Source organism: Sebastes fasciatus, chromosome 4 (genome assembly GCF_043250625.1).
Source record: "Sebastes fasciatus isolate fSebFas1 chromosome 4, fSebFas1.pri, whole genome shotgun sequence".
NCBI classification, from domain to species: Eukaryota; Metazoa; Chordata; class Actinopteri; order Perciformes; family Sebastidae; genus Sebastes; species Sebastes fasciatus.
Window position 1 is genome coordinate 18,872,519 of NC_133798.1, and position 10,379 is coordinate 18,882,897.

At 38.6% G+C, this 10,379-nt stretch overlaps 1 protein-coding gene across 1 annotated transcript; it reads left to right on the forward strand.

Annotated features, from left to right (window-relative positions):
- The first annotated feature begins 870 nt into the window (after nt 1-870).
- On the forward strand, nt 871-2,042 carry LOC141766853 (UDP-glucuronosyltransferase 2C1-like). Its single transcript, XM_074634031.1, has 2 exons — nt 871-1,608; nt 2,031-2,042. The coding sequence occupies exons 1-2, from the start codon at nt 871-873 to the stop codon at nt 2,040-2,042; spliced, it is 750 nt and encodes a 249-aa protein (XP_074490132.1).
- Nucleotides 2,043-10,379: the final 8,337 nt, after the last annotated feature.

Consider the following 10,379-nt stretch of genomic DNA (forward strand, 5'->3'; position numbering starts at 1 on the left):
ACTGCTCTGTTGAGGTAAACATTAATGAGCAATCTAACATTAACAAACTGACTTGACCCTAGATGGCACAACAAATGAATGTGTGTTTTTTTACAACTAAACATTAACTCTTTGCCAGCCATGACTTTGCATAAATTTGCACACATACTGCTCTGTTCGTGTAAACATTCATGAGCAATGAACCATTGAACACTGCCTTGACCTTAGATTGTACAACAGATTAATGTATAATGATTAAAATTAAACATTAAATCTTGTTCTTTTGCTCTTTCCATCTGTGCGCAAAACCTGCCATCTTATCGAATAACTAGTACTGTCATTGAACTGACACTCTGAAGTTGGATTGTCTTTCCTGTACCTGTGTACCTGTGTTAATAAAATGTTGATAATAATCTGTTAACTTATGCACACGTAAAGTAAAAACAGCCATGGAATGTGCGAATGTGTGTTGAAACATGGTCTGTGCAAGTTTTGGTAGTTGCATGTACTATATGTGTAAATTTTAACAGAAGGTAATGCTTGTAAACGGTTATTACAATCACCTTATGTTTTAAAATTGTATTGCGTTGTCGTGGAGAAGAAGTATACAGTTAAGAAGCATCAAAGTACAAGTACTTCAAACTTATAATCAAGTACAGTACTTGAGTAAATGTACTTAGTTATTTTTTGCCACTGCATTTCATGTTATAAGATGACTGTAAACACAAAAACATGTAAACCAGACAGGCAGTACTCTCTTATTAATTTGTTTTTGTGCATTTTTAAGGTCTCTGAGGGACGTCAGTATGATGGTGCCTCACTCGTCACTGATCACATTTGCTCTACTGTTGATTCAACTATCCTGTGCATCTGGGGGCAAAATCCTGGTTCATGAGGAATGATTTTGTCTTTGATTATCCACGTCCAACAATGCCAAATATAATCTACATGGGTGGATTTCAGTGCAAGCCCTCAAAGCCGCTCCCTGTGGACCTGGAGGAGTTTGTCCAGAGCTCTGGAGACCATGGGGTCATTATAATGACCTTAGGGACTTTAGTCGGGGAGCTTCCTCAAGATGTTGCTGAGGAGATTGCTGCAGCCTTTGCCCAGCTGCCTCAGAAGGTTGTATGGAGGTATATTGGACAAAGGCCAGCCAACCTGGGCAACAACACATTAATGGTCAACTGGCTGCCACAGAACGACCTCTTAGGACATCCCAAAACTAGAGTGTTTGTGGCCCACGGAGGCACTAACGGGGTTCAGGAGGCGATTTACCACGGAGTTCCTGTAGTTGGACTTCCCTTATTCTTTGATCAGCCTGACAATCTCTCCAGAATCAGAGCAAAGGGAGGAGCTGTGATTGTGGATATTGCCGAGCTTGACAGACACATCTTTGCAGATGCCCTGAAGACAGCTCTTTACAATTCCTCTTACAGGGAAAACATGCAGAGGCTCTCAAGGCTGCACAGAGATCAGCCCATGAAGCCACTGGACCAGGCAGTGTTTTGGATAGAATATGTCATCAGACATAAAGGAGCCCGTCACCTGCAGACACAATCCAACAAAATGTCCTGGTTTGTTTACAACTCTGTTGATGTCATCGCTGCTCTGTTGGCAGTTGTTTTGCTAGTAACATTCACCTGCATTTCGGTTGTAAGATTACTGTGGAGAATTATTTTTATTGGGAAAAAAGTTAAACATGAATGACATGAAAACTTAAACAGGTTGGTTCTTGTGGTGGAATTCAAGATTTACCAAACCCAACAATTCTCTGATGTTGTTAAAGTTGACAGCATTAGGAAAAATACCAAAGTACCTTTGCAAAGGTATAGTTCTCAAGCCTTGGGAAATATAATTGAAGGAGACTGCATGTTAGATAGGAAGGGGAGCCAAATCTGAATGGCTTGTTGAATCACATGTTTTCCAATGTAGGCAGCCCACAATAAAAATGACTGGGTTATCTAATTTCACAGTAGGCACTCCAGATACGCAAATTTATGATGGCTTTGTGCTTTTTCAGTTTATTAACTGTAAAGGTTTTTTCTTAACAGACCATAGATTAGGAATGTATGTTATCTAATATATGACTCATGGTTGTGAATATTAATGTAAACATGATCTGAATATGATGATTAAACGCTTTTTGCAAAATTCTATTGCCTGGTTTGTCATTAAGGAACAAAATATGAATTTCCAGTAAATATTAATGTATTAATTAGAAACAATGCCTTCATTTATTAAAGACAAAATGCTAAATATTTGTCATTTAACATGTTTTTATTTAATTATGACACAGTAAATGCCTACATGACAAAGAAGTACATTTTTCAATTGCATATTATTATTTCACTTTATTTATTGGTTTGATTTGTTTTTATTAGAATTTGTAGACATTTTAAAGCCTCCATATTGGATTAGAGTGTCAGTGTTATTATGGTAAGGATGGCCTCTGGGCGAGGCGAACGGAGTTACCACGTTTTTGCACTCTGCACCTCATGTTACCGCATCTTGGAAAGGGAGGAGTGAGCGGAGGGCTGCTCAGTTGGCTGCAATCTGCAACCACACCGCTAGATGCCACAAAATCCTACACACTGTACCTTTAAAGATATGCTGGTGATGTGCTCTTTCAGCAGTAACTTTAGCTTCATAATGCTGCCGCCGGTTGTAGTGATAGTCACGGATATTCACCTCGACAAAAACATGTACACCGTAAGACTAATTTTCTAACATTTCCTAACTTCCAAATTAATCAGCATATTGATATCAACACTGAGAGCAACATGTGGTTTTATATTTATTGTTGTAAAGGACTGTAACGTTAGCTATCTTGTGAAACCCACCAGCTAAACACTGACTAACATCAATGTTAGCTAGTATTCGCATCATAGTTATCAGTTATATATATATATACTTATAACTTAATGTTTAAAACCCAAGATTGTATCTGAGAAGTATAGTTTTTATGGCTCAGTGTTATTTAAGGACATAGCGTTCCGCAGCTGTGAAAACCTGGTTTATATTACTGCTCTGTTCGGGTAAACATTCATGAGCAATTTACCAGTGAACACACAGCCTTGACCTTAGATGGTACAACAGGTTAATGTATAATGATTAAAATTAAACATTAACTCTTGTTCTTTTGTTCTTTCCATCTGTGGACAAAACCTACCATCTTATCAAATAACTAATACTGTCATTTAACGGACACTTGGAATTTGCATTGTCTCTCCTGTATCTGTGGATTTGGGTAAATGTTAATAAAAAGTTCTGTTATCTTGTGCATTTTGTTGAAACATGGTCTGTGCAAGTCTTGGTAGTTAGGTGTACTATATGTGAAAAGATTAACAGAAGGTAATGCTTGCAAACCGTTATTGCAACCACCTTATGTTTTAAAATTGTATTTAATTAGTTTTTGTGTTGTGTCTTTTGGCCTCAAACTGTTAACTAAATGAGACCATCTGAGAAGTTTAGAGGGGAAATATCTTTTTGGTAGAACTGTTCAACAAATCTTAGACATCTGAAACATGACATGAGACTCCAGCCACTGTTTAATCTTTAACAATACACTGTATTTTATAATCATATGTTTCTTATGCAAAATTTCTATTTGTAGAAAATAACTATTGCTGTCAAGTAGATAGATAGATAGATAGATAGTAACTTTATTGATCCCGAGGGAAATTCAATTAATGTAGGGAGTGAAAATTGTGATATTTCCCTGTGAATTATTGTGGAGAAGAAGAATACAGTAAAGTAGCATCAAAGTACAAGTACCTCAAACTTGTAATCAAGTACAGTACTTGAGTTAATGTACTATTATGATTTTGTGTTATGTTATTTTTTGCCACTGCATTTCAAATTATAAGATGACTGTAAACACCAAAACATGTTAACCAGACAGGCAGTACTCTCTTATTAATTTGTTTTTGTCAAATAATGTAGGGAGTGTAAAGTGCAATATTTCCCCTCTGAAATGTAGTAGAGAAGAAGTATAATGTAGCATCAAATTAAAGTACAACGTACCTCAAACTTATAATCAAGTACAGTACTTGAATAAATGTACTTAGTTATTTTTGCCACTGTATTTCATGTTATAAGATGACTGTAAACACAAAAACATGTAAACCAGACGGGCAGTACTCTCTTATTGGTTTGTTTTTGTGCATTTTTAAGGTCTCTGAGGGACGTCAGTATGAAGGTGCCTCACTCGTCACTGATCAACTTTGCTCTACTGTTGATTCAACTATCCTGTGCATCTGGGGGCAAAATCCTGGTCTTCCCAGTGGACGGAAGCCATTGGGTAAACGGTCTGGGTATCATCGGATAATCCGTTTTTCCTTTGGAATTCAGAAAGGAAAAAACTTTTTTTATTTTTTCGTTTTAAACCAAAAACCAGAAAACGGCCGTTTTCTCGTTTTTCGTTTCTGAATCAAAAAATGAAAAACGAACCCAAACCGGGCCGTTTTTTTGTTTTTGCGAATTCCTTTTCTCATTATTCGTTTTGAATTGAAGAACGGAAGTCACGTGGGTTTTTCGTTTTTTCGTTTTAAACCACAAACGAAAAACGGAATCACGTGGTGCTCTGTTTGTTTTTTGTTTCCAAACGAAAAACGAAAAAAACAAATTAAAAAAACGATCCGATTTAGTTTCTTCAAGTTTCTTTCTGTCATTTTCTCTTTTGAATCGAAGTGCGGAGAACGGCAGTCACGTGACCAGGAAGTGAAGGCAAACATGTCAAAATAAAAGCCAAGAAGATAGTGTGGTCATATTATAAAAGTGTAACATTATTTAAGCACATGATCGAGGTAACAGTAGAAGATAAATAGGCTAAATAAATACATACTGTACCTAAAAAAGCCTAATTAATTATATATCTTAGACACCTACACTGTGCCAAAATCATGGAAATTCACAATAATTAGGCCTGTGCTAAAAAAGCCAGGCGCAAGTAAGCCAAATGATCTGTGGCCCATCGCAATAACCTCCATATTGTGTAAAACCATGGAACGAGTTCTTGCCAGCCACCTGACCAGCACAGTGGCTACTAAGCTAGATCTGCTCCAGTTCGCTTAAATAAGAGCGACAGAGTCCCAGACGACGCTGTGCTGACTGCTTAACACCGTCCACAAAACACCTTATGCATCCTAAAGGTTATGCCAGAGCTTTATTTGTGGATTTTAGCTCAGCTTTTAACTCAATGAAGACACATATTCTCCTGAAAAGGCTCCTTGATCTCAACATCAACACAGGGTTAGTTGTGTGGATCAGAGGGTCTGTGTCAGGGAGAACATGTCAGACAGGCTGCCCACAAGGCTGTTTTCTTTCCCCTGTGCTATTCTCTCTTTTTACTAATGAATTTATGACCAATGAGAAACATTTTAGACTGTTTAAGTATGTGGATGACATGGCCTTAGTTGGCCTTTTACAGGAAACAGGCCCACTAGGTGAAGCTGCCTATCTGGCCCACACTACAGCCCTTCAAACACGGTGTCACACTAGCCAGCTAGAAATCAATGTGGCTGAGAAGAAAGAATTAATCATGTGCTGCACAAAACAACATTTGATCACAGAGCCAGTTTCACTTGATGGCCAACATGTTGAAACTGTGGGACACTTTAAATACCTCGGTACAGTCCTTGACACCCAGGTGAGCTTCTCTGAAAATACAGAGTATATCTTCAAGAGATGCTCACAGCGACTTTATCTTCTAAGGAAACTTAGTGGCCTCGGTGTCAGCCGGCAGATTTTAGAATTAGTGTACAAAACTATTGTTGAGAGGATTTTAACCTTTAACCTTCCTGCCTGGTACGGTCACCTACACTGTAGATAGAAGAATAAACTGTCTAGGATTGTGTCAATGGCAGGCAAAATAGTTGGTAAACCCCAAAAGCCCTTGACTCAACTTTTTACAGAAAGGACGAGGAAGAAAGCGAGGAGCATCCTGGCAGATAGCTCCCATCCTCTCTGCAGCCAGTCGGGAGGCGCTATAGAGCCCCTCTGGCAACTAAACATGTGTTTAAAAAGTCTTTCATCCCAAATGCCATCAATACTCTTAACTCAACACAGTGACTGAGCAGATCTGAGCCACAGACACTGACATGAACTGTTTTTAATGTGTAACATAACCTGTCTCTGTTTTTTACTAACTGCTGTCTGTTGTTTTCTGTGTTTTGTGAGCCGAAGAGAAAAATCCACCCTGGTGGACAATAAAGTTTGATTGTATTGATCAGTTCATATTGAGGGGCCGTCAGCTTTACAATTTAGTTTGGAGGGAGATTCGGTACCAGTGAAGTCAGTGCATTTTATGAGTGGGCCTTCTGTGACGTTACCCACCGCAGGGGTCAGAGGTCACCACTCCTCAATCCCCAAGGATTTTCTTTTCAGTCAAATTTTCAATTTTGACGCATTTATAGATGAAAAGTCGAGTCAATAAACATGGTCAATGATAGAGAAGTATGGTTGATCAGCATGTTTGCCAACCTTCAGACATCATAGTCTAATATGAGGATTAATCAGCCTGAGTTCTGAAGGAACCGGCCCTCTACCTCCAAGAGGTCAGGGCACAGTTACGTGTTGGTTAATCTTGTGTGACAAAGAGATTTTCCAAAAAGACGGGTTAAAGCATAATAATACAATTTATTCCGAACAATTAATGTTGCATAAGTAAGATAACAGAGTTTACAGAATTCTGGATCCAATCAACGTGTCCCTGACAACATACAATGCATGGGTCAGTTCGCGAAGTCTGAACCCCGAGCTATCCCTGATCCAGCGTTTTTATGGTTTACACAATATCAATATTCATGAGCTTATGGCACGTGATGTTTTTGCTGCATATCTTCTTTTTTGTTTCTTCTTCTGACTCCATCCTCCCGTGACCTTGTGAAAAGAACAGAACATGCAGTCCCGTGTGCCTCCCCCCTGTCCTCGCCCTTGAGTAGTTCAAAGCCTCTCCAAATGCTGCCGGAGATTATTACAATGTGACTATATAGAAATCTACAGTCACCGAATCACCTCCTCAAGGAACAAAACAGTGCAACAACAACTGAACAGCCCCAAGTCCTTCATTCCTTCACCCTGAGTTATGCCCTTAGAAGCTAATAATTGAGAGACAGTTATTGAGCAATCATGAAACAATACAACAGTTTTCAGCTTCCCTTATAAGCAGGTTATTTCAGGTCATTGTAAGCACTTTTGTACATAATAAATCCAACAGTTCACTAAAAAACTGAAATCACTAACTTTCTGTATTCTGTTTGGTGGTTTATGAGGCTTTTCAATCATTTCTAGTCTATTTGGTATAATATGTAATTTAGTTAATTTGTTCGACATCATGATAAGGCTGATTTTTCAACCAGTGGTTATGACATTAATGCCAGCTAGACAGAATAAAGCTCTGTCTGTCATGACAATAGAACTGTACTGAAAGCCTTTCCTTTACTCGGGTGACTCTTTACAGCCGTCTGAAGACAGCAGGTATCTGTTAAATCTACAGTATCTAGAGTGATGGAGTGGCCTTCAGTCCAGTACAGTATTGTCATGACAGACAGAGCTTTATTCTGTCTAGCTGGCATTAATGTCATAATCGCTGGTTGAAAAATCATCATTATCATGATGTAGAACTACTCGGCTACAGTCTTCCTAATGGAGTGCAGGGGATCTTCAGGTGGAAGTGTCAGGTGTGTTGAAAGGATTAGCCACATAGTGCTTCTCACCTGCCGACATAAAGAAACAGCCCATAGTAAGAGTGTGAGAGAGAAAAGTGTCAATTATGTGAGAGTTCTGTATAACATCTGTAGAGACCCTCCCTGTTGTATAACATCTGTAGAGACCCTCCCTGTAATTTATCACACACTTTTTGGATAAAAGACATTCATGTGTTAATGAAAAGAACAAAACAAAAAAATATCTATGTATGTACTTATTTGTGTATTTATTTAGCATATTTATCTTCTACTGTTACTTTGATCATGTGCTTAAATAATGTTACACTTTTATAGAATGACCAAACTATCTTCTTGGCTTTTATTTTGACATGTTTGCCTTCACTTCCTGGTCACGTGACTGCCGTTCTACGCACTTCGATTCAGAAGAGAAAATGACAGAAAGAAACTTGAAGAAACTAAATCGGATCGTTTTTTTAATTTGTTTTTTTCGTTTTTCGTTTGGAAACAAAAAACAAACAGAGCACCACGTGATTCCGTTTTTCGTTTGTGGTTTAAAACGAAAAAACGAAAAACCCACGTGACTTCCGTTCTTCAATTCAAAACGAATAATGAGAAAAGGAATTCGCAAAAACAAACAAACGGCCCGGTTTGGGTTCGTTTTTCATTTTTTGATTCAGAAACGAAAAACGAGAAAACGGCCGTTTTCTGGTTTTTGGTTTAAAACGAAAAAATAAAAAAACGATTTTTCCTTTCTGAATTCCAAAGGAAAAACGGAATATCCGATGATACCCAGACCGTAAACATGAAAGTACTCATTGAGGAACTGCATGCCAAAGGCCATGAGATCACTGTGGTTCGGGCATCCACTAGCTGGTACATCAGTGAAAAGTCTCCTCTCTACACCTCTGTCACTCTTCACAGCCCTGGTGGATTTGAGAAAAACATTAAAGTATTTTTGTCTCGACTGATGGAGATCCAGCTTCAGGGTAAGCATGCATCTCTTTGGTCTAAAATTGGGAATCGTATTCAGATCGAGCGGCTGCTTTTGGGTCTGGGTATCATCGGATATTCCGTTTTTCCTTTGGAATTCAGAAAGGAAAAAACTTTTTTTTATTTTTTCGTTTTAAACCAAAAACCAGGAAACGGCCGTTTTCTCGTTTTTCGTTTCTGAATCAAAAAATGAAAAACGAACCCAAACCGGGCCGTTTGTTTGTTTTTGCGAATTCCTTTTCTCATTATTCATTTTGAATTGAAGAACGGAAGTCACGTGGGTTTTTCGTTTTTTCGTTTTAAACCACAAACGAAAAACGGAATCACGTGGTGCTCTGTTTGTTTTTTGTTTCCAAACGAAAAACGAAAAAAACAAATTAAAAAAACGATCCGATTTAGTTTCTTCAAGTTTCTTTCTGTCATTTTCTCTTTTCAATCGAAGAGCGGAGAACGGCAGTCACGTGACCAGGAAGTTAAGGCAAACATGTCAAAATAAAAGCCAAGAAGATAGTTTTGTCATTCTATAAAAGTGTAACATTATTTAAGCACAGGATCAAAGTAACAGTAGAAGATAAATAGGCTAAATAAATACACAAATAAATACATACATAGATATTTTTTTGTTTTGTTCTTTTCATTAACACACAAATGTCTTTTATCCAAAAAGTGTGTGATAAATTACAGGGAGGGTCTCTACAGATGTTATACAACAGGGAGGGTTTCTACAGATTTTATACAGAACTCTCACATAATTGACAATTTTCTCTCTCACACTCTTACTATGGGCTGTTTCTTTATGTCGGCAGGTGAGAAGCACTATGTGGCTACTCCTTTCAACACACATGACACTTTCACCTGATCCCTTCACTCCGTTAGGAAGGCTGTAGCCGAGTAGTTCTACATCATGATAATGCTGATTTTTCAACCAGCGATTATGAAATTAATGCCAGCTAGACAGAATAAAGCTCTGTCTGTCATGACAATAGTACTGGACTGAAGGCCACTTCATCAAAATCATGGAAATTCACAATAATTAGGCATGTGCTAAAAAAGCCGACGCAAGTAAGCCAAATGATCTGTGGCCTATCGCAATAACCTCCATATTGTGTAAAACCATGGAACGAGTTCTTGCCAGCCACCTGACCAGCACAGTGCTAGATCTGCTCCAGTTCGCTTAAATAAGAGCAACAGAGGCCCAGACGACGCTGTGCTGACTCTGCTTAACACAGTCACAAAACACCTTATGCATCCTAAAGGTTATGCCAGAGCTTTATACACGGATTTTAGCTCAGCTTTTAACTCAATGAAGACGCATATTCTCCTGAAAAGGCTCCTTGATCTCAACATCAACACAGGGTTAGTTGTGTGGATCAGAGGGTCTGTGTCAGGGAGAACATATCAGACGTGCTGCCCACAAGGCTGTGTTCTTTCCCCTGTGCTATTCTCTCTTTTTACTAATGAATTTATGATCAATGAGAAACATTTTAGACTGTTTAAGTATGCGGATGACATGGCCTTAGTTGGCCTTTTACAGGAAACAGGCCCACTAGGTGAAGCTGCCTATCTGACCCACGCTACAGCCCTTCAGACATGGTGTCACACTAACCAGCTAGAAATCAATGTGGCTGAAAAGAAAGAATTAATCATGTGCTTGAAGGAACTGGCCTTCTACCTCCAAGAGGTCAAGGCCCAGTTACGTGTTGGTTAATCTTGTATGACAAAGAGATTTTCCAAACAGACGGG